General features: G+C 42.6%; 1 protein-coding gene across 1 annotated transcript in view; it reads right to left on the minus strand.

Annotated features, from left to right (window-relative positions):
- LOC104940405 (calmodulin-binding transcription activator 1) overlaps window positions 1-25,730 on the minus strand; it is a 51,705-nt gene that overhangs the window by 21,218 nt on the left and 4,757 nt on the right. The window contains exons 3-6 of the mRNA XM_027279423.1: window positions 22,582-22,685; window positions 5,818-5,885; window positions 2,947-3,082; window positions 158-229 (exon numbers count right to left, since the gene is read on the minus strand). Of these exons, the coding sequence (XP_027135224.1) occupies window positions 158-229; window positions 2,947-3,082; window positions 5,818-5,885; window positions 22,582-22,685 (380 nt within the window). The remainder of the gene's footprint in view (window positions 1-157; window positions 230-2,946; window positions 3,083-5,817; window positions 5,886-22,581; window positions 22,686-25,730) is intronic.

Genomic DNA, 25,730 nt, shown 5'->3' on the forward strand with positions numbered 1-25,730 from the left:
TGCGAGGCTGAAAGACCTGGAATGACAATATAGCTATGCTGCTATAAAAGACACCTGATAGCAAATTATGATCACACCATAAATGCTGTCGAAGTTGTGCTTTGTATGTGTATAAATGTGTGAGAAAAGGCAAGGTGGGGAAGGGGGGTGGGCTTACCTGCAGCAGCCAATAGCATCTACGATGGAAGGTGGGGATGATTGAGGAGTGGACGTAGCAGCCATACAGACACTAGAGAGAGGAAAGGAGAGGAGATTGCAGGGGTAAACGGGAAAAGAAAAAGGGAGGAAGCAAGACGAAAAGTGAAAAGGGAGAGAGAGGAGGAGAGGACAGTAAATGAGAGAACAGGAGAGGAGAACTTAGGTTATACCCACTTAGGTTGTATTGATTGCGGTGCTAAAACTAAATTGCAAACATGCCGTATGCATTTTTTTCCTAATGTCTTTTCTAAAATACCATAAATCAGATGTTGACAATTACAGCACAAGAGATTGTGAAATTTACTGCCTCAGCAAGACTAGAGACAACCCACTTGGAATTCACAAAAAGTCACAATGTTGTCAGCTCACAGACACTGCAAGAGAGAGATCGGTAACAGTGAAGAGGACAAAGAAGAAGAGGAGAAAGCGAGAGGGAAGAGTGAGAGTGGAGTGTCAAAGTGGACAAGATGAAGAGGAAGTTCAGTATAGACACCATCCAGCAGAGGATACATACATGCATAGTTTATACGGTGTGTGTGAGCATTGATTTACAGATTTAGTAACTTCAGAGGGTCTATAACATTTTGTGTGCTGTGAGGTTTTGGGTTTTGCGGTATTGGAGACTTTTCGTACTGCATGATGAAATATAGTATCCGAGTTTCAAATGCCAAAAACACCAAAACTTTTATGTGTTTCTGACAGCTTAAGTTGACGAATACTAAAATGTTTCGCTACAAAAACCTCTGTTTTTTTTTTCATTTCTAACACAGTTCATTTCACAAAGTATGCTAAACTTCTCAAATGCATCAGTGTGTAATGTAAGGCAACCTAGGCCAAAACTAAAATGAACAAAATTATAATTTAGAGCTGCCGTACAGAATTTTTATAAATGTAACTTTTTGTCATGTTTGCCGAAACTTTCATTATGTCGTGACAGTAGTACATGAGACTAATCTGTGAAAAAAATCCGGTTCCTCTGGCTCCTCCTAGTGGTCCGAATGGCATTTGCAAGAAACCACTGAACCACCTGAACGAAAATGACCAATCAGAGCCTCTCATCAAATACTGACGTATAGGGTTGGTGGCTTTGTTCTAGTTAGTTCTTTTCACTCAGGTGGATGGATTCTTGCAAACACCTTTAAGAGAACTAGTAGTAGCACTAGTAACAGGTTAGCTGTCTCATGTACGACATGTACGACTGCTAGAACTGGCGAATTGTCTAGTGGGATAGACTCCAGCCTCTTGCAACCCTGATAATTGGTTACAGGAAATGTTTGGATAGATGTACTACTGTTAGAATATGGCGAAAGTTTGAGCAAATATTACCAATATGAAGTTATTCACTGCAATTCACTTTAAATCAGTAAATATCTGATTGAAGAACTCCACATTACAAATTTAACGTGAGTGTGTGTATGTGTGTCTGACAGATAAAGAATGAAATGACGACAGAAAGGCCTTCTATCAAGGTCACCGCTGCCACCTTTTCACATGCATTTCAGTAAAATCAAGGATCACACACAACCACCCACAAATGTGTGCACGCACACGCTGAAATAAATTGCTTGTGTCTAAAATTGCACAAATACACACACAAATACTCTAGCAATCAAGCTGTATATAATCAACACTTAAAACCCGTCCTGTTTTCTTTCTCATACACACTTGCGCACACTTATATTTTCTCGCCATTTTCCCTCTTCTCAGAAGTAGCCCGCCCTCTATCTAAAGTGTGCTTTGCCAAAGGCAGAGTGCATTTCCATATATTTCCATTCGATATGAGGAGGCTCTCCATCCAGGGTTATGTTTTTCTCTCCTGCTTCCTGCCTCACCCCATCCTCCTTTTCTCCCTCTGCTCATCTCGCTGCTCTGCTCATTCCCTCATTCCCGTCCTCTGCTCTACACACTGCTCGCTTGCTTGCTTGGGGGGTCCTGGGAAGACGTGACACAAACAATTACTGAGCAACTACCAGGGAGAGAAACAGTTGCTTTTGTATACGTGTGTGTGTGTGAGTATGTATTCATGCACGATTGCAGAAAAATGCACGTGAGATGAATGTCAATGTGAGTGTGGGGTTGTAAATAATAGAGGTGCAGACGGGAATACTTGATCTCAATTATTCCCTCTACCTCTGTGTCTTTCGCCTGTCTCCTGTTCACCTTTAATGCAAAACCATTGAGCTCTCTGCAAACATCCATGTGCCTCTTCACTGTTTCTCCTTCGCTTTCCCTTCTACCTCATTCTTTCTGCCTCTGACACATGCATGCTCACTCCTCTCACCTCTTGGTATATTCCTGCTGAATAATCAATTTTTGAGCTGGCTGATGTGACTCGAGCACACACACACGCACGCGTGCGCGCACACACACACACACACACTCACTCACTCACTCACTCACTCACGCACAGACGCTGCCTTGAGACTGGATCGATACCCCTCTCTGTTCTGCTGAAGAAGGCATTGACATCATTCCTGGCCTCAGGCCAAACACACTCTTATCCTTCAGAAAGAGAGAGAGGAAGGGAGACAGGGGCACGAGCAAGGAGGGAGGTAAAGAAAGAGGAGCACCACTGGCTCTCAGGTCACACACTGGCCTGTACCTTCAGCATGTGTGTACGTTTGTGTTACACGTATGTGTCCCCTTGGAGAGGAGGAGAGCAAATTAAGGACAAGAATGGCAATAAAACCACGCTCGGATCAGCTCCAAGCATGATCATCGACTTGTTTTTCCATTGCAGGCTCTCACCTCTACTCCCTGGACTTTGAGCTTCATATGATCCTCTCGGGTGGTCTTCCCGTCTTTCCTTTTCTTCCAGCAGTAGCCATCTTTCCTGTACTTCACCTTCTTACGGTTGTAGAGGATCATAGAGCCATTCTGAGGCCTGACGGAGGAGACGATAAAGAGTTAGGGAGACTGACAGACAAACATAGTTACATAATTGCATTTATGTTAATTATACAGAAGAAATGTTGTGCTAACCTTTTAAAAACTGACATCGATTTAACTCCATGGAAACAGGCCAGATTTTGTTTTCATGCCGCAATTTTAAACTATCAAAAAATATAAAACAAGTAATAACCTGTTCTTGCTTTACATAGTAATATCAACACTACTCTCTCACAGTCAAGTTAGCTGGTCCCGTGCCGTCCCTCTCCTCTTATACTCTCACACTCCTACATGTTAATATTTTAGTAGGGTGATTTATCAGCACAGCAGGAACATTGGCCTCTAAGCTCCCATTCTATATACACCTGCTGGGACGAACATGCATGCACACACACACTCGCACGACAGGAGCCATATATGTAGAAAGACAGAGATGGTATAGTGATATCAGAGATGGCAGGACCTACTGCGGCGTGTTCTTTGGGCTCAATGTCAAACCTGCTGCTCAGCAATCAATCATTGCACTTCTAAACCATTAAGGACAGGTGTGTGTGCCTGTGTGTGTGTGAGTGTGTGTGTGTGTGTGTGTGTGTAGGTGGAGGAAAAATGCTTCTCTGCCTTATCTCATGACAACAGAAAGAGAACAGGCCCGTTAACAATCAATAAACTAACACATACTCACAAGGGCTCACTCTCTCTCACACACACACACAGTCATGTGCACGCATGCACACACACATTCACACACCTCCTCTCTCCTTTCTTTGCCCTCTTCTTCTCGATCAACCTCAGCCCCAGTCTTTATCCCTCTTATCATGGTATCTCTTCATTTTCTCTTTGCTGCTACTTCAGTCCCTCCATTCTCCACTCCTTTACACGTATTCTCATCTTCTTCTTCATCTATTCCTTCTCCTCCTATAAAAACCTCTGTTTCTGCTCTTTTATTGTCTGTCTCCTCTCCTCTCCTCTCCGCTAGAATTTGATGTAGGCACATCTATATGGACTGAGATGATTGCAATTTACTCAGAACACCGTGTGTAGTGAAATTGAATTTACTTTGAGCTGATTTTCTTTGACACCTTAAATCTGTTCTGTTTTGGGGTGAGCCTGCCAGTTTCTTGGCGGAGTGGAGACCCCCACCCTCCGATCAAAGCCAAGTTTAGTCTCTGTCTCGAGCAGTGTGAGTCATCTCAGAGCTGCTGATTCTAATTATGTTATGGAGAAGATGGATGAGATCAGATGTGTGCCTGTGTGTGTGTGTGTGTGCGTGTGCGTGTGTGGGTGGGAAATACGTGCGCGTTGATATGTTTGTGTGCGTGCGCGGGCGCGCGCGCACGTGGATGATGCCCATGTTCTTCGCAAAACCCTCCGATTCAAGCAGACATAAATGCTATTGATTGTAACTGGGCTGTGATGTGTGGGATATAAAAAGCTTTTCCACCGTTCCATAGTGTAGCAGAGCGAAAACAGAGAAGGCAAGGGGAGGAGAGAGGGGAAAAAAAAAAAGACGGCAAGATAAAGAGACAGAGTGGGCGAGCGAGTGAGTGAGTCCGGTAAAGGGAGGAGAGGAGGAGGAGGAGTAGATGAGAAAAGTGAGAGGAGAGGGAGAGAGGAGGTAACAGTCATTACTTTGAACTGATGAGGTATTTCAGTGAGGGGAGAATTGAAGGTCGTTGATTGTTATCTTAATATTACCCCCCCACCACGACCACAAACGCGCACCCACATACATACGCGCACACAGCCACGCATGCACATAAATGTCACTGGCTCTGTTAGCTGAGCTCCTTTCCATCTGATGGGATTAGGTGTAATCTGTTCTAATCGTGCCTCGTGTCATGTGTAAATGGGATTATATCTAACTGCTGCTCAATAACACCAATATGACTGCTGCTGTTGCTGTTGCTGCTGGGAGGCTGAGGCTATACGGCAGCACAACCAATCAATGAGAAATCCATCCACAACATAAACTGTGCTGCTGGCCTCAGGCTGCTCCTGAGAAGAGTCCTTCAGCTCGCACAATGGGAGCACAGAGGCATCACCTCAGGCTTTCAGCGGTGTCAGTAATCAGAAATGGGGCCATGAGGTGACCTCTTCACTTACTTTACTTTTTATTTCTTCTTTTCTTTTCTTTCCCTCTTCTCTTTTTTCTTTCTCTTTTTTAAAAAAAAATCACATCTATATCTGTATTAACTAAAGTAAATGTCAATAAGGTGATTCATCAATAATTCAAGTTGCCCTTTTTCTTTCGGTTTTACTTCCTTCCTTTTCTTCCTACCTTCCTACCTAACCTCTCCCCATTCTAGGAAAAGAGCTACCTATGGTTCATTCGGATCGATGAATATTCAGTTCTGGCATGTGAATCCCTGTTCACACCCCCATCTTATATACACATACTCTCCCCTCCCCTTTAACACCCACTCCCCCAGTCTGAATTATACATCACTTATCCTAATACATTTACATTCATTAATACTCCATTTCCAGCTGACTAGGTGCTTTACAGTCCGTCCATGTTCTGGAGCGCTCTCTACATGTAGAGTACGCCGTCAGCAGAGACCCTTTGGAGACAGTTGACGTACACCACTAATGTTTTAATCAAACACAGGCACTCAGTCATTGAGATTAAACCAACGTGAGTCACTAGCTGACTGAGTGATGCTGTGTTTGTACGTGTGTGTGTGTGTGTGTGTGTGTGTGAGAGGAAACCACTGTCTGCGCTCTCCTCACCTGGTTTTTGGCGATGTCGTCAGCCACTCATCATGTTTTTCAAAAGTGATGAGATATGCAGCAATCTCCTAGAGAGACAAAGACAAGACAGAAAGGTTATATCGGTGTGTGTGCACATGTGTGTCACGGCGAGATAAAACATAACAGGTATTTCCAGATGACCTGTCGATGCCCACAGAGAGCGTGTCACTATCTGATTGCCACGGTGAGGTCCGGGTGCCTGATTGGTCACAGACCAGCCAGTCAGGAGACAGATATAGAGGACAGACCCTAAGGGCCAACAACCAATCACGCTCACCGACACACCAATGTCTCCCTCCACTAGGGAGGAAAAGCTATCTCCTAAATACACACACACATGCCACATAAACACACACACATACACACACACACACACGGGGGTGCAGACCCATACACTATAGCTGAGAGAGTGCGCTGATAGGAAAAGTTTTCTTGTACTTTGCAGTTTCACAGTTTCCCGTCAGATAAAGCCTGCTCCTAACTTGATTCCTAATTCCTCTGGCTCTCTTTTCATCTCCTCAGCTCTCCTCTCCTCTCCACACTACTTCTATTCTCCTTGCACAGCACATGAATCCAATAAGGAAGAAAGAAAGTTCAAATCATACAGGTGCATTCTACCGAGAGTAAGGCAAAACAAAACGTCCATACACAGAGATTCAGCCAAAAGAAACTATTGTTTATACCTCCTGCTTTTTAGTTGCTCACGCAACGCCGCTTTTTTTCCCTTTGCTCAGTGAACTCTCTCACCTCTAGTTTCCTCCTTGAAACATCATTTTCTCTCTCCCCCTATCTCTGACTCCCATCTCTCCCACTTGTTGTGAAAGACTATGAAATGTAAATTGTCCTCTTAAGGCAATCAGTGTTTGAAATGTGGCACAAAGCAATAGTGAACACTCCAGCACTCCTTCATCTGCCCCCTCAGATCAACAGTCTCCTCTCCAGACCTCCTCTCACCTCTTCCTAACTCCTGTCTTTTTCTGTGTGTGTGTGTGTGTGTGTATGTGTGTGTGTGTGTGTTTTAGGCATTTGTCCCAGTTTGGCATGAGAGCACTCCAGCTCCACACCGATCAGACGAGATGGAGGGACAAAGAGGGGGAGGGAAAGAAAGGAAGAGAGAGAGACGAAAAGAAAAAGGCAGCTGGAGGGTGCTGGTACTTAACTGAATTGTTTTTTAGCATCCTCCGTTCGATCCTCACATCCCAACCCCCCACTACCTCATCCTGCATTTATATGTGTTTACATATTAAGTATTTAGTGTCATCACACCCTTAATTTTATCACTATCAAGCTGACCACTGTTAATGTCCATCTGTCTGAGGCATATAAAACTTTTTAGCCAAACCTAGGCACAAGAACACACACACACACACACACACACACCAACATACACACACACACACACACACAAAAGGAGTGCCTCATTCACTTATGCATCTATTCATTAGCTGTGACAGGCAGCCACCTCTCCTCCTCCCAAACCACTCCGCAGCAAGTCAATATCCTATATGGCCTCCACAGCCCCAGCCAGGCACTCGGGCTCCCCTAGTGACTGTCAGCCAGTGGGAGGCGGGAGAAGAGAGGAGAATAAGAGAGGAGACGAGGGGCTGGGAAAGACAGAAGGATGGGAGGATTAAGAAGGAGGGAGAGAGACTTGCAATTAAAGGCCTGCCCCATAAGAGCCATTAAAAAGCCAGAAACAGAAGAGTCAGCTGAAACGGCAGCCTGACACACACTCTAAAACACACCCACACACACACACACACATACACACACACTCTCCCACTGCAGACGCACACACTGCTGCTCACTCCCTCACCGACGCACGTACACACACGCCCATGTGAAGAGTGACAGAAGTGAGATGGTGAAGGTCGATCCTCAGGAAGTCATAGTTATTGTCCCAGTGGAAAGCAGTGATGGAGCGCTTTGAGCATGCCTAGCGACACACTGACCCTTCAGGAATACTGTGAGTGTGTGTGTGTGTGTGTGTGTGTGTGTGTGTGTGTGTTGGCTGTGCCAGACACAGGGACAGGGACAAGTATCTTTCTCCAGGGATCTACTCTAGAAACCCAGACGTTCTGCATGTCTGTGTGAGTCTACGTAATAATACATTACGACAGGCCTGGCTGAATGCACACAAACACGCACTTTTCCCACCACACGCACACACAGACACAGTTCCTGTCTGCCTGCATGTGTAGTTTGTGAGAAAGGGAGAGAGTTACTTAAGAAATATCTAACAAAGCAAAGCGCATGAGTGGGAAGTTAGATTGGAGCGAGCGATGCAGTTGGGGAAATCAGCCTCCCACTCACGCATCACTGAGACCATCTCCTTCCAAGAAACCGGTGGCATGTACAGAAAAGCAGACAGACAGACACACACATATGCAGACACACATGCACACACACACACAGGCCTCAGGGAGATTTCCAGAGAAGGGAGGGGAGACGAGAGGGGGTCGCCTTCCTCGCAACAGACTTATCCAGGAGCTTTCCCCTGGGAGATTCCGTTATAGGGTCTAGCCACAGGCAAGTGGGTGTGTGCGTGCGTGTCTGAGTGCGTGTGTGCGTGCACGTTTGAAGTCTAATGATGAGCATCACCCCGACAGAGATCTGGGGAAAACAGAGTTGTCTGTAAACTGGAACTGTCACATCCATTCGAAGTGCCTCAAATGAAGGCTGCCTCTGGTTCTCACCACAGAAAACGTTTGGCATTGAACAGTTTATTTTGGTGGTGCGGGGATATAGCAAACTGAAGCGTCCTTTACAACTACACAATCCGTTTCTGCCTTTTTCCTTGAGTGTGGTAAGTCTTGTGTACATATATGGGAGAAAGAACTGCATTAGCATTACCAGGGGAGGTCTGCTGATGCTGTAATTTGTTCCTGAGCACCTCCACCGGTTCTCTCCTTCCCAGAACAACCCTGTCAGTGTCTGACGTTGATAGACACTCTATCCAAAATTGCCTCCTGTTTTTTATTTTTTTTATTTTATTTTTTTATTTTTTTTGCAGACTACAGGCTTCTCCGTGTTTTTTTTATTTCGATCCGGAGCACTATCTCAGCCATTTGTCCAACCCACATTTTATTGATCATGGTCTATCTTTAAACATGCCTCCTTCAAAGGCCAATCATGTAAATGAAGCATAACAACGACAATTTTATGCTAAACCTTTATTTGATTTGAACTGTAATAATCAATAATCCATTAGAATTGAGAGGTGCCAGTAGGCATGTCATTATCCACAGCTGCTGACAGAAATGTGTCAGGCCCAATCTCTCGGAGTCACAGCCTGTAGTATCTGAACAATAGTATCTGAGGAGTGACCTCTAAAATCACCAATGTCATGCAGCAATGGCTGCTTTTCTCTGAACTTCAGACTATGCTGCAAGGAGAAAAACGAACCAAGAGTTGATGATGTGACTCCTATTGTAAACCAGACCAATAATGTCTTGTTTGCACCATGTTCCTCTAACCTGGCTAATTAAGATGTGCAGCTCTCACAAGAAAGAGAGCCTGGCCAGGATAATTTTGTTCGATTCTAGCCACACAATAAAATTTCATCAAGTCTATTGTAAACTCGAGCAATAACGGGTAGTTTGTATTCCCAAACTACCCCACTCCCCACTATGTGTTACTTTCAGCCTTTATATTACCTCCACTGGCTAATACAACTGCTTAATGCTGTTTCCATAACAACTGTTGCAAAGCCCCTGATCAGAATTCCTCTCAAGCTTGCCTTGTGTTTATCATATAAACACCTCATCACACACTGGGCAACACACACATGCACGTCCATGGACATAAAAGACCTGTACACACATGCATACAAATGGGCCGTCTATTAATACACAAAGCCGCTTGTGTGAAGAAATAAATAAATAAATAAATAAAACTTGTCACGGCGTTCTCTGTCTCTCCTCTTGTTCATTCGGCGACACACACTGCATTGGCAACACATTGCTGCACACACACATTTAGTGCTGGCTATCATTGGAGGACGTGGTCTGACCTTCAGAGGGGACCCGCCCCTGTCACCTGGTTGGAAGAGAGACATGCGTGTAACATCCATCTTTGTCACGCCGCAACTCTCAGAGACACACACACACACACACACACCGACACACACTTGGACATACATGGACTCAAAAATACCTCCCATGTCAAAACTAATGCATGGTAGGATGCACAGGCAAGAACAAGTGTATTTGCACACACACTTACAGATCCTGAGAGGCTGGGTCTCAGAAGAGTCTATGTGGTGGCTGCTGCCCATGTGAGTGACGGCTTTATAATGAAATAGTCACTCTCCCCTTTACTTCACTCCCTCACTCACTCTCCTTTTGGTTTGACCTCTTTACTACCCTCTCTCTCCTCCCTGCAGCCTCAGTCTCATTTCCCTCTCATCTCCCTTTCGCTAATATATAGAAGTCCAAATGGTGAAGGTGGCTACACACACACACACACAGACACACACTCACAGTATAGTAAGTAGCGCAAACTTTTTTTAGCAGAGACCTGAGAGCAAGGAAGAGTCAGCCCCAATCCACTGAGGGAACATCAATCATAGTTTTCTAAGACTTCCTCTCTCATGCGCACTTTACCTGTCCTCTTCCTCCTGCCTTGTATTTGCATTTGAGGAGACGGCCCCTTCTCACACAGCAGGGGGGGGCGAACACATCAAAGACAGCAACAGGTGTGTGGTGTCAAACACAATGCCAGGACCCCCATTGTGCTAGGGCGTCTTGGATAAAGCCTGTCAGAGTCCTCAAAAAAAAAAAAAAAAAATCCCACAAAGTTAACCAGGAAAGGTGTGCGCGCACGCACATTCAGTAGACGCACACGTTTATTTGAAATCTCTAATGACGAATACGCGTTTGCTAGTGGGAGGAGGAAGAAGACAGTGAGAGGGTGAGAGAGTGAGAGAGAGAGAGAGGGCGGAGGGGGCGTCTCAATGAAGGAGTCTCCAGTGGTTGTGTTAACCCCTGATGCCTCATCTTACTGTGAGTCATTCTGCCCTCCGAGGCTCAGCTCCGCTCTGCTATTGTTGATGTTATTGTTATTGAGGAGGGTTGGTAGGCTAAGGAGTGAGAGACAGAGAGAGAGACAGAGAGAGAGAGAGAGAAAGAGAGAGAGAGAAAGGGGAAGAAATAGTGTGTGCCACCTCTCGTTGGCATAAATACTTGTTTACAACAAGACATAAATTGGCACCCTGTCAGTCAGTCTCTCTATTTTCTCTCTCCTTTAACTCCCTTACTCTCTTCCCCTCTCCGTCTCTATCTGTCTCTCTCTCTCTCTCTCTCTCTTCTTCTCTCCCTCTGTGCTGCTAAGCGTATTACAACACTCCCTGGTTCAGCCCTCTCTCATTACCATATTCTAATTACATTCGTTAAGGGGAGCATTTGGGAGTTTAATGAATAAATTTGAAAGATGGGTCTCCGTGGCGATCTTTAGGTTTGTCTCCTCCTCCACCAACTGAAGATGGGAACACGTGTGCGTGCATGCGTATGTTTGTGTGTGAGGTTATGCACCTGTTCGGTGTGTGTGTGTGTGTGTGTGTGTGTGTGTGTGTGTGCTCTCAGTAAATATCACTGTAGTTCCTTTTCAGAAGAAACAAACAAATCTAGTTAACTGCTGGAGCTCACGTGGAGTCGTCTCTAAAAAAAAATCAATTCAGAATTCTGTTTGTCTCCGCCAAATAAAGATTTCATGTCATTTGTTTGTTGTTTTGGAAAAAAAAAAAACTTGAAGCCACCCATGTTGAAGTCATGCATATTTAACTCTCCTCAAGCCTCAAAAACAAACTGCCAAAGACAAGCGTCAATTTACAAATGGACAAATTGTCTGCAATCGCAGGTTTATCTTCTCTACCAACATCAAACCTGGAGGCTTCATACTGGGAGACAGGCAGTTGAAGTTAAAACAATCATAAGCAAAAGTAAACATTAAAGGTTATCAACCCGGCTCCGGTGACTGTCTTCCACTGTTGTGCAGTTTGATCTGTCTCTGCCTCGGATGAAGCCTTGGGCTGTAGACCTGAATAGACTGTTACTATGGGCCTTGCACTCACTCACTCTCTTTCAGGGTATTGCAAAATGTGATATACCTTTCACATGGTTTAATAAAAGAGTCCCAAATGCATTCCCAATTCTGATGATTGCCAGCTTGCGCTTCAAAGAGTCAAGGAGTGAATGCAAAATTCACCTCTTGTTCAAAAATAACACTTTTTATAAGATAACAAAATGATGTGCTTTTTTACTTAGTCACTTGCCATTGATTACTTACCAATAAACAATACCACAAGCAACAGAAAAATATGCAGAATCTAATCTAACCTCTTCCCCACAGAATTCCTTTTTACTGCGACTGCACTTGATTAAAAGCATGCCATTTTTTTCTTAGGCTAAATACATTATTTTTGAAATCCCAGAAACGGTTTACTCATTTTCCTGTTGATTTGGACAAAGTCATAACCACAAACCAGGAGTCAGCAGAATATGGGCAGTGTCTGGAACTTCTTTATTGCATCTTGTGGTTAAAAAAAAAAAAAAAGTATGGATTTGTTTCATTTTGAATTCAGCTTGATGTAGACCCAATCCATCTTGAAATTTCTCCATGACTTCAACTTGGCTGAAACCACTGCATGAAGGACAGGCTGTACTCATACACTGCTAACAAAATACATGAGCAGGGAGAAGCTGTAAATGATAATATCTGATGAACATATGCTATGCCATTAATAGTTTATAAGTGTACGGTATAGTGTATCAATAGATCCAAAGGGGCTCCTCTTTACTAAGTCTACAGTATATGTACAGTGATGACGCATTGTATAAGGTAGAGCCCAGTGTCATCATCCTCTCTTCAAGCACTGTGACTCATGCAGTGGGCGCTAAAGTATTTTAGCTATCTTTAAACTTCTACATAATGTATATAAATAAATAACAGGGGCGAAGAGAAATATAACCAACATGCTTTACCACAAGAACATCATCCATTTCCATCTCTATTATTGTTGCCTATGGAAACTATCATGACCTTTGGGAGACATTTTGTTTGTTTCAATCTGTCTTCATCAATTAAATGCATGTAGTTCTGGCAAAACCATTTAATAACTGCTCTAATTTAATGCACTTTTAGAGATTGTGTGGAGGAGACAGACATCAATCATTGCCTGCCAGGCTGTCCTGGTAACTTTCCACCTCACATGAACTGTAATGGACTGTGACTCTCTAGTTAAACATGCAATGACATCTTTGAGCAAAGAGACCGGAGCTTAAAGCCTCACTAAGACAGCAATGCTGATGTTGTGTGCTGGACAGTGTTAAGACTTGCAAACTGGTAAGCTACACCAAACATACGGCCAGAGCATATGCGCTGCCAACAAGAGGCAATCATGCATTTAGGCTTAACATTGGGTAATACCTGTTTTTGGGCTTGAAAATCTTGCTGTTGCAATGTTAGTGCTGTTTGTTCGAGTACTGAGCTAACACTTCCACAGGATAACAATCACATTTTTGGGACGGAGTGATTTTGTTTCCAGCATTTCAGAGGAATTTCAAAGAGGCCTTTGATACTGTTAGCCAAAATTTTCACTGTCAAACACCCAAAGGCATGAATGAACAGTATTCTCAATCTCTGTCACTTGCCAAGAAACAAGTGAAATGTTCTCCCTTCCGTATGAGGTGTTTATCATCCCCCACCCACTGCTTCATACTGTACATTTCAAACAATTAAATATATGCACTGTCAGTATGCAAATGCGGCATCAGTATCCCTTATATAGTAGCCTCCTTAGAGTACAAGATGATGGATGATATATTACAGCTGAGCTGGTCTTAGACTAATGACACAGCTGCATTACAACACACAACTTCGTACACAACTAATATTGCGTATGCACGGAGACAGAATACACACTCATACGCGCTCGCACACACAAATGCCACCTTGTTTAATCCCCCAGGAATCAGTGAAATTTGATTACCGTGACTTTTACAAACACATTCCATATGAGAGTAGACATTCCATACATCAGCAGGAGGGAGGAGGGAGAGCGGGAGGAAGAAGAGGGTAGAGACAGGGAGATGAAGAAGTACGTGATGCTGTGTATAACTGCAGTTTGAGAGGAGGAACACTGGATACATACTGTGGTCTTCTGAGAGGGACACACACACATACACACACACACACACAATGCACGCACACCATGTCTCACCTTGTGTCTATTAAGGTAAATGTGGGAATATTTACCAGTAAATGTATACATCTCCCAGGGTAAATCTTGTGAATGTGTACATTTCCAGAATAATGTTAGTGGAAAATGCTAGTCACAGCACCGTGAGATTCGTAGTTCTCTCACTATGTTTTTTTTTTTTTTTTTTTTGTGGATATTATGTAGTAGAGGGCCAATTTACCCCTGGCTAGGCTCCTGTAATAAACTGAGATCTGTGAGACACGGGAGATCCAACTGAATGAGATTATAACATCAGAAAAACCTTAAAAATGACTTAGTGCTGGTTTTTCATACATAGCAGCACATCTGACCTGCATCACAGTGTGATTACTGTATAAGGACTAGACAATTAAGGCAATTATAGAGCATTGAATATTTATCAGAGTATATACATCTAATGCACTTACATGTATAATTCATATAAAAATGTATTAATATAAGCAACCCTGCCTCAAAATTTAAGTCTTTAATTGTGAAACAAACCTCATGAGGCCAAAAGTTGGTTGATGAACACTGTTCACAGTGTGCAGTTAACACGGCAGGAGAGCTGCATGATAATATGACTTCTCAACTCATTAACAGGGAAACACAGACATTAACAGATTTACCTTGAGACATGCTACCAGTGAATGTTAAACACTAACCAACCTTGTGGTTGATATGTAATTTACTACTAAGTATTCATAACCACAATTCCCCACATACACATCATCATTATCAAATCTAATGCAGAGAGTAAATTACTAATGGGTTAGAATTAATTAAAATGTTTCGAGCAGCTGACATCTTTTTATCATTATATTGTGTTTTTGTGCAGCAATAAACAACATTGATTTTGCAACTAAACAACCACATAATCTTACCAATTTTAATTAAAAATAGAGTTGCAGCCTGCAAGTGGCCAATAATGGGTTGAGGCCTGTGAGGCCAACACTCTCAGATCACATCAACAAAACACTGCAACTATATAGAGAGCAAACCTTTTATGGCCCTTTTCAAATAGGTCTGTGAAGTTTGATTGCTTTAGTGTTTGGTTTTGCACATATTCTCTGACAACTTCTTTTTTTTATATGTCATGTACAAATATTTACATGTGTCAACTGTCTGGTTTTGTCATGCGTTGGGCTGTTTCTAGGTCATGTAAAATTTACACCTGCAACTTTGCACAAATCGCACAAATATTTGTGCAAATTGTGTTTTTTCACAGAGGCATATTAATATTTTGTTGCACTAGAAATAAGAGCTATATAATCTGTCCAAATAAGCAGAGCGGGAAAATTCTGTAGGGACTAAATCAACTTTATGCCAGCAACGTAAAAAAAAAGGTAAAATATGGGGTGTCGTTTAGTGAAGGATCAGTCCTTGCCGCGGTGGCACATGGTTCGAATCCGACCTGTGGCTCTTTCCCGCATGTCATTCCCCATCTCTCTCTCCACACATTTCCTGTTACCCTTGAGGCTGCCTCTGTCAAATAAAGGAATGAAGTGAAATGCACATTGAATTCATGCTGAGTAAAATAATTTAAGGGCTAAGCAACAATTTACAAGTCACTAAGGAATATGTTTGGATTTTTGGTATAGTGCAATTGTCTGTTATCAGAAAAGCTTGGCTGAGTAGTCAGAGAGATTTAAATATATCCACAAAATATATGACATAAAGGAAAAGCTGTTGTAGCAGCTCCCGCCCACTACTGCTGGTGGACAACTCTATAATCCTTACACAACAATGAAGCTGTTAAAAACCTCTCAAGCGACTCATGTAGAACTCATGCCGTCTCAGGTGTCCACAGAAAAGCACAGTACACACTGATCACATGAATTTACAGTAAAATATTGCTAAATAATTGTGTGACTGTGGACTGCCGTAGAGTGAGCATCAGCAAGCATGAGTATGAGTAAAAAAGTGTGCATCAGGGTAGCGCTACCGGTGTTTTAAATCTGCAGACACATAGACATACAATTACATACCTCCAGATATTTTAGTTATTTTTTTCTTATTTGCATCAAACCCCAGACGACAAGCTGGAACTGCATGTGCAGAAAAAAATTGATGTTTTACTGAAACTTACCTTCGTAAAACATGAGCAGAGAGTATGAAATATGTATTGACTTCAGAAAACCTGAACTAGGCATATTCCTTTATAAGTCTCTAAGCTCCAGATATGATTAAGTCAGAGAACGCTAAAGAAAAAGTTCAATCAAAATCAATAGGGTTCCAGCACCTGTGGTACTTGATTTACAATGTGATGTTTTGTTGACATCTCACTGTTATTTGGGGATGTAAACATGCAAAATTGCCTTGTGCTGCTGTAAAATATATTTGACTCCTAAAGCCCTTGCTAAGTCTGAGGAAGAGAAAGTTATCTAAGTTAAACAAAGTTATAAAGTTATCCAGACAAAGCTCTACGCATGCAATACAAGGACTCAAAATAGGAGTACAAGGACCATCCGGGTGTGCGCGAACATGCACACAAATACACATTCACATTCAATGCTTTATCTGTCTCCAATGAATTAAATCTAATTTACACAGGACTCAGATATTACATGGGTTCTATGTGGGGACATTTAAGGATACAAAAAGTATTGTCTCTACTGCACAGCCGGCTCTTATTACAGCAGACACCGCTGGTCATTCAGTTCTTTTTGGTCGGGCTTGGAATCTAACAGGACTCAAACACACACACACATACGGGCACACATAAATGAACTTAGGCACATACACAACACCCCCACACTCACAGTCACCCATTCCCACTGTTTAATATATTTCTGTGTCTCCAGTTAACAATATTTTGTGTCAAATTATAGTGGGCAAGATAAATAGTGGGTCTGTGCGACATGGAGAAAATAGAACAGGAGGAAAATGTGGGGCTTCCAGTTGGGTAGGAGGAAAGGAGACACGAGGAGGAGAGGAGAGGAGAGGAGAGAAGAGAAGAGAGGAGAGGAGAGGAGAGGAGAGGAGAGGAGAGAAGAGAGGAAGAGGAGGCGAGAGAGGAGAGGAGAGGAGAGATAACACTCATACCTCAAACACCTGGCTTTCCCTGACTAGACTTGTAAAACCTGGTTAATCGCAGCCCCTTGTGAACTTGCATGTGGTGAAATATCTGCATGAGTGAAACCCACTGAAATACTGAGCCCAACGATCTATGAGACATCTACACATGTCCAACTTACCATGTACAGCCTCATTTGCAAATGAAAAGCCTGCTGGATAATTACATGTATCAACAAGGAAATTACATTCATGAAAAGAACAAATTTAATTAATTCTTTGCATTGCTGCACATTTGGTTCATGTTGCCAGCACGGTCAGCAGGAGGGTATAGATGTCTCTAGTTTGAGCGGAAATGGAAGTCACAATAGTTACAAAATGACGTTGGGTGTTAATTGGGCTAGGCTTGGCTCAGAGAGAGATAGAGAGATAGACAAAGAGGAGGAGAAAAAGAGAGAGGGAGGGAGCGAGAGCCTGGAGGACTAATTAGTGATTATAACTTGGCACTCTCCAAACATAAAATATCTCTCAACCCAAAAGACAGAGGAATGATTAAAGATAAAAGAATAGGAATCACATATAAGGAGCTGTGAAACACCCCTCTGGTATTGTGTGTTGTGCATGTCTGAGTGTGTATATACATGCGTGCAAGCATGTGTGTGCATATGTGTTTGTGCGTGTTGGCTTCTTTGCCCCCTCATTAAACCATGCTTTACTCTGGTAAACGGCAACAGCACAGAGCTCAATGTCAACTGGAGAGGTTACAGCCATAGGCAGGCTCTGGGACACACGCACACACACACAAACACACACACACACACACACACGCATACACACACTGACACGGATATACTAAGTCTCTCACGAATATGTTATCTAACAAATGCATGAACGTCACGCCCATTTCATTTTGAAAATGAAACTTTCAGCACGTTTCCAAAGGCGTGTTACTTTTGTCTTTGTTCTGACACGGCAGATAAAATGGTAAGTGACAGCGCCTCCTGACCCTGTGCCAGTGTGAGCTGGACATTAGCAATTCACACATCAAATTCATAAATCAAGGGCACCCTTCACCACAGTATAAATGGAACATAGAGGCCTGTAACTGGCTGTCTCCTAACAGTATCGTTCTGGGTTTTTTTTAGCATGGATCTATAGTATTTTTCTTCACGTGGTCTGCTAGGTGACATTTAACGTTACCCTTCCTGGATAACTTCTTTTCCAGACACTTCTCCTGCCTCATGTCTTACCTACAGGGAAAAACAAATATCTCTGCAAAGAAATGTAGGAATACACTGCATGCATATTTAATTGAATGTATCTATTTAATGGCTCACAAACAACAATAATGGCATGAATAATAAATTACATGCACACACACACACTCAGATAGAGATACATGCACACAGAGCTTTGTTTGGGCTGGAAATTGGAGCCGCACCACACACACAGGTGAGTTTGGTGGATTCCTGACATTTCTACCTGAGATCTCGAGCTTTTGTCCTTCAGCAATGTGTTTTTTTGTCGTACATGTTTGGCATCGCGAGCAAAGGTACTGACTGACTACGCCACATCTCTCTTATCACCTTTGACGTTACCGAACAATTGCAAATGGTGTTTGGGACACACATGTATCGATCATACCATTAGCAGGAATACACACACACACACGCACGCACACACACCCAATCTGTTACCATGGCAACACCTACCCTTGATGCGTGAACACACGCACACACACAGAGGAGACAGATGGGGCAGTGGTCTAAAATGTATATGCTGCTTTTTGATCTGCTTCACATTCAAGCAATCATGTTAGTGACATGCAGCGGCACAGCCAGACGCGAGCGCGTGCGAACTGTCACTAGCTGCCTTCGAACCTTACAGCTACCAACATATCGCTGCATGACAAGAACAGAGTTGTGCAATGAAACACTGTTTTGTATGTTTTATATCATATTATTTCATATCATCAATACCAAAATAATGCCATCCTCCAACGCTTTTAACCGTATAGTTAAGCAATATGTGGAGCAGACTGACATTCAGGAGAACTGTGGCACAGACGGCTGTCGTCTGTGTGATGTACTGAAGTCTGCACCAACCCGTTTGACAGTTGCATCATTTGAATGGGAGGAGGGGAATGGGGCGGCGGGGGTTTGCTCTGAAGTACAAGCCTTTAAAATGCACATTAGATCATGCAATCCGCACAGTGTGTGTGTGCATGTCTCATTGTTTTAATATCAGCTTTTGAAAGGGAATTTTACTCGGTATTCAACTCAGTCTGACTTCTGAGTTGTATGTCAAATATATGATTACTCTTGTGGGGACCACAAGAGTAATCATATATTTTCATGAGCTAGAGTCCCAGGACCAACCTCTAAAGTTTGTCTTTGTCTACATTTGAAAAAGTTTGATAGCCTCCTTACGTCAGCGCTCCATAGAATTTGCTGAAACCAAACAACAAGTCATTCCCGATGGGTGGATAAAACAGGCTCCACCATCAGTCTGTCCACCTGAGTGCGGTTTGTTATCTAAAACTAGTCTATAGTCTATTACCATGGACAGATACACATACACCCCCAATCTATTATTGAACAAAAGGCTCACGCCTCCGCTCAGCCCTTCAGGGAGGAATCCATCCCTCCATCCCAGAATAATTTCACACATCAGTAGATACACAAAAGAGAGAGAGAGAGAGAGAGAGAGAAGAGTGGACTGGGTAAAAATGTATGGGGTTACAGCTCAGTGCTTGTGGGAGGCCAGGATGTCGGGGGGAGCCATGCGTGACAAAACAGAGATCAGAGGATCATATGCGATCGCGCACTCACGTGCAAGAAAACAGACACGCGCGGATGCGCATGCACACCAACATCCACACACACACACTCACACACACTTGCACGTACATAAGCATGCCAAGAAAAAGGTGAGAATAAGGACATATCAGATGAAGACTTATAAAGATCGGCCTGACTTAATCAGCCGCATCCTCATCCAAACACAGAATTGTAATCTCTTTATCTATCACACACACACACACACACACACAAGGATAATCCTAATACTACATGCACACATGTATAAACATCAAGGAGAAACCGCTGTGAGTAGAAGGATAAGGAAACACAAAACCAATTCTTGATTTTCTTATGTGTAACCATATGGAAATGAAGAATTCTATGGAAACCACAAAAGCGTATACACACTCAAACACAGACACACGAGTGTCTACACACCGAATAATTACTGGGTGTTTCCAACACACGTTTGTCGATAACACATCTCCACACTTCATGAGCAACATCTAGACCAGAACTGTATTATATTTTTTTTATACGCACACAAACACACGCACACACACACACTGAGGGGATGTACCTAAATAAATAAATTGAAAGCTTCAGATTTGACAGCTGACTTGACAGCTGATTGGTCTGGAAATCCCATGTATAATCATTGTGTTAAACAGCAAACCATGGTGGACGAACAAACTCTACATATGTATAAGATTTGATGACCAATGATGATTTCAATTTTTAATATGCTGCTGATGAAAACTACTATGCTTCTTGCAATGTCAGACAGATAAAAATCAACAAACACAGAAAAAAAAAATCAATTCTTTTGTTGTAGCAGCTACCGCAATAATCTGGAGCTGTGCACATCCCTAACAGACACACTCACATGTGCAGACAGAAACACAAACACAGACTGAAATACATACATGCACGAGACGCACAGCGAGCATACACATGGCTCCCCCTTACGAAAGCACCGAGCAAGAGGCAGCAGCAGACACAATGGAGTGTTTAAGTATGCAGGAAACTTTATGCCTGGGTGGAAGAGGAGCTTTGAAGGAATCCGCTGAGGGACACCCAACCTCCTCCTGAACTGAGCCTGTACCTCCTCATCAGAGAGAGAGCCATGGAGAGAGAAAGCGAGAGAGGCAGGGTGGGAGAGGAAATGAAAGATAAAGATAGAGAGGGCTAGATGGTAAGTTGGAAGGGAGACTGATGGAGCGAAAGTGGGAGACAGGGCAGGAGAGGGGGCAGCAACAAGGTGCTTTGGTCTAGTCCCTGTGCCTTGTGCACAATTGCTCTTGCTTAGACAGATGTGTGGAAGTCCCTAACCAGCAGCAGTCACGTTGTACTGAACTGTACACATACACACACACACACACATAGCCTATTCATGTGAGCACACTGTTCACTAGGCGCCGTGCTTAACTCCCAGTATGACCTTCATTGAGATGGATTGCATGAAAAATGTAATGACTTTCCTGAGAGAAAAACCACAGGCCAAATCAGCTTTGCATTGCATAATAATGCTGGACTTGGTAATCAATAACACAAACACACAAACACACATTCATAATGGAGTGCACAGCCTGCACATGGAGAAAATGTCTCAGCAGAGGCCAACCACATCACAATGGATGGAGCAAACCACCAGTGGAGAGCTGTGCAATGCATAAACAAGGAGCTATTGACGATAAATGCCTGCATCCATTTCCACCCATCAAACACTTCCCTAAGCTAACAGCTTAAGTCTGGAACAACATGCAACTCTGAAAGGCTTTTCACACCCCACATGTTTAGCTCAGGGTTATCTCTGGCCCTGAGTAACGAGTTGTCCCAACCTAATTTGGCCTAATTTTACATTGTACCACTTAGCCAGCAGCACAATTAAAGTTATCTATTGTTCATGCTGCAAATATGATGCTAATTTTGGCCCACAGCAGGGCAAACCCAGACTCTATATTAATGTGGGGTAGCCATGGGTTTGTGTGAAAGCTCTAACAGTTGAAGAAACTAAAAGTGCTAAAATGTGGTTAACACTGAGTAAAGCTGCTGGGTTATTTTGGTGCACGATCACTGCATTTGTTGTTTATACTTCATGGACAGCTTTTAATTTTTTCTTCTATTTTTGTTTTGGAGGACAACATTACACAATGTAACTAGAGCATCATTTTCACACATAACACAAAACTGGAAAAAAAAAGCACCCATGAGCAGAAATGTGCCACACATTTAACAGCTTTCTGTGGTTGCATAGCAACAATGTTAGGTTCCGATAACAATCTTTATCCGACTGACCATAGGGTTTTTGAACTCGGTAACAATCAGCAGTGGAAACATTCAATCTGTAGCCTTATTTCTTGTTTTATAGCCTCTAAGCCTTATATAGTTTTAGACCCAGGAGCCCCTGATTCCTGCGCCTTAACCCAGAGTTGTTTGGATTAGAAAAGCGAAATAGACAGCAACACCCCACATGGAATGTACAGTCTGCGGGATTTTAGCTGTGAGTTCGCCGTTGCTTTTTTTTTTCTTTCTTTCTTGGTGTCATAGTTTAAGGGTCCCATAATGAAAAGCTGCCATTGTGTTTGTTTACCTCCTCTTCATCTCTCAATGTGACATTAGCCAGAGATGAGTCACAGGCAAAAAAAAACAAAACACTGAGTTTGTCTCACCGTCACGGATATTTCCCTCTTGTGTGTGTCTCATTCTCACCTCATTGGTGTTCCAGCGATGGCGCTCCTTGGGCAGAGAGGAACATTTGGGTAGACACTCTAGCAGCTTCTTAGGAAGGTAGATCTTCAACTGGCCTGGCTCATCTGGAGCGGAAGGGGGGTTTGGGGAAGAAAAGGGGGCGCAGATAAAGGAAGACAAAGGGAAGGATGAGTAGGGAGAGGAGAGAAATTTCTCATCAGACACAGACACATTGTGAGAGGTGAATACCAAAATGCAGCATCTCTGGGATCTGAATGAATAAAATAGTAACAAACTTTTATTGTGGAGCATTTTAATGACTTGATGTGACCTTAAGCAAGTGAATTTCCACAAAAAATGTGTTCAGGCCTTTGAAGGACATAAGCTTTAATTAATTCTGTCAAAAGACATTTAGTTTAAATTTGAATCAAGTTCTCAATCTGTAAAAACTTACTGGAATTTCTGATTTATTAGAAATATGACTGAAATTTTTTTGGCATAGCACTGCAAAGAGATGTTTATATATTATTCACAATCAATGACACAGGAAAAAGCCAAAATTGAACACCAACTATGTTTACCATTTTCACATCATCATTTATGTAAGCGTGTCATTATCTTATTATTTTATTCATTTATGGGTGATTCACAGTGATGTATACATGGTTAATAATCAAAGCACAGGGTACACCCAATAGTCAAGTACGCAGTGTGCAGAGGGAGCGGCAGCGCACTTATTTTTGGACAGCAGGTGGAGGTGCACAACACACCTGGGGCCCACCCGGAAACAGATTGGGATTAAGAAGAAGCCATTATCATACATTATCAGTGCATTTGGGGTTGGTAACAATAATGGCCAATCACATGGGCATCTCTTATCCCCTTTAAAAGCAATGCTCTCCCCACAGTCTTATACAGACAGTTTGGTAATGGAGCAGAGACTTCAGACTAGCGCCTCCTGAGAGGAAACTAATCTTCTTGTACAGGAGCTGGAGAGTCACAAGTGCAAATATACAGCAGCCCAAATGTTGCTATGCGGGTAGGTGATGTTTAGTTTGAGTTTCTGGACATATTAAGATTCCTGGAAGCTGCATGTTTTCTGTGCGTAGTGATGCTGTATTTTATTTAGAATGACAATGATCCACACTAACCACAGGTGAGGTGAGGTAAGCTGGTAAAAATCAGCTATTAACCATTATCTACTTATTGTTTCAATGTCTGGGGATATTTTTTTATTATTATCACCAAATCCCAGAAAAGACCAAAATCGTCAATGAACAGATAGAACAAATAAGACTTGTCTGTGTAGTTAAGCTTTAATACAACTTATTCCTCTTTGTCATAAGGCTCTATTAGTTTTTCACATGAGTGAGCCACACTGTTGTACTGGGTGATATGGTCCTTTATTACAATGAACAGTTTATAGCAGTTTATTTTGAGTCAATCCCACACACACCGTCCTTCTGCTGTGAAGAGCACCAAATCTCCAGCTGAAAATAGTGCTCTCTAAATGTACTATTTATTCCTGTTTAGGTTACACACTTAGGTTGTCACAATACCAGAATTTTAAACATTTAAACTACTAGTATTAAAAAACAAAACAATACTTGATACCTCTTTAGATACCGTGGCAAAAAAAAAAAGAGGTTGTGCACACAATATAAGTATAACTCCCCATTTTTTCTTCTTTTTTTCGAATTAACACCCTGCACTCAATGACAAGGTCAATGTGCACATAATGATGACCAGTTGATTTTCTTCTTCTTTTTTTTTTTATAGCTGCAGTACATTCGATTTTATTGACTTGATAATATTGCATCATTTTAAACATGTGGTATCGAAAGAGTATTGATACTTTTGACATTTTAACTTCACTAAAAACTACAGTGCCCAGTTGTTTTAGGAAGAAAATCAGCATTTTTAAAAAATATAACTACATATTTGTGACTTGTTTTTAAAGATTAAAATCTTTAACGGCTTTCATCATTTGTTGACAAAAATATAGCCAGCCTTGTCCTTTTTAGTATAATATGATGTGACTATTAGTGGAAGGGCATATTATTCAGGCATGACAAACATGACAATAGCTGTTTATGTAGTTTTGCTATAAGAGTGTACCACTGCCAAAACTATATGGTGCTGCTGTATTACCAGTGAAACTGCTCTTCTCCTCCCACTGAATCATCAAAATACCAAATAGGTGCAGTTGAGGGAAAAATCCCACTGCGCCTCAGGAAAATACCACTTCACCAGCGCCTAGTATCCACACAAAGATAGAGTCCCTGGTGTGTCTATGTGTGTGTGTGTGTGTGTGTGTGTGTGTGTGTATGTAGCTGTTTGTGAGTGCGTGCCCAACGGGTGTGCTGCTCAGAAGTCAAAGAGAGCAAGCACTCAAAGGTTATTGATAAGCATTTGAGTAGAGGGCGTCCATTCATGACTCCCCTGGGAAGATAGGAATTATACTCTACCTGAGGGCAGACGACAGAGCGAGAGAAAAAAAAAGAGATAGGTGGGGTGGGAGGGTCAGAGCGGGAGACAGACAGACACAGGGACAATGAGCCAGAGAGAGACAGTTAATGAAGAAAAAAAAAAGAAACTTAGGGAGGGAGAGAGAGAGAGAGAGAGGAAGATTTCGAAAGTAAGAAATTTGTAAGGACACAAAGAGAGAAAAGTACTGTTGTGAGACATAAGTGGGGTTTCTGTGTGTGTGCTCATGTCAGTATGTAGGTGTCTGAGCATGTGTGTGTTTGTGTCAGTAGGAAGTGTGTTCAGGCACGTATGCTCCCCCTAATCAATTATGCATTTATTAATAGAAGGCCTGAGAAGACAAAATTTCAAATAGCTGAACGGTGCAGCAGCTTAGTTAAACAGCTGAATGGTGCAGCTTAGTTAAAGCCTAATTTCTTTTTTAGCAGCACTCCAGCCTCTCTGCTATGAATGCCAATCAGTGTTTAAACCCCACCCCTCCTGGCTATAACCCCCTCCCCTCCCCCTGCTGTTCTGAAGAATTCTCATCAGAGCCTCGCCTTTGAAATGTACCAGAACCACCACATCAAACAAGCCCGTTGCACATGCGTAGGCGCGCACACAAACACCCGCACCGCACCGCACACACACACACATGCACACCCATACATGCAAACAGACACACACACACGCACATACACACT

The sequence above is a fragment of the Larimichthys crocea genome, chromosome VI (assembly GCF_000972845.2).
Source record: "Larimichthys crocea isolate SSNF chromosome VI, L_crocea_2.0, whole genome shotgun sequence".
NCBI lineage: Eukaryota > Metazoa > Chordata > Actinopteri > Sciaenidae > Larimichthys > Larimichthys crocea.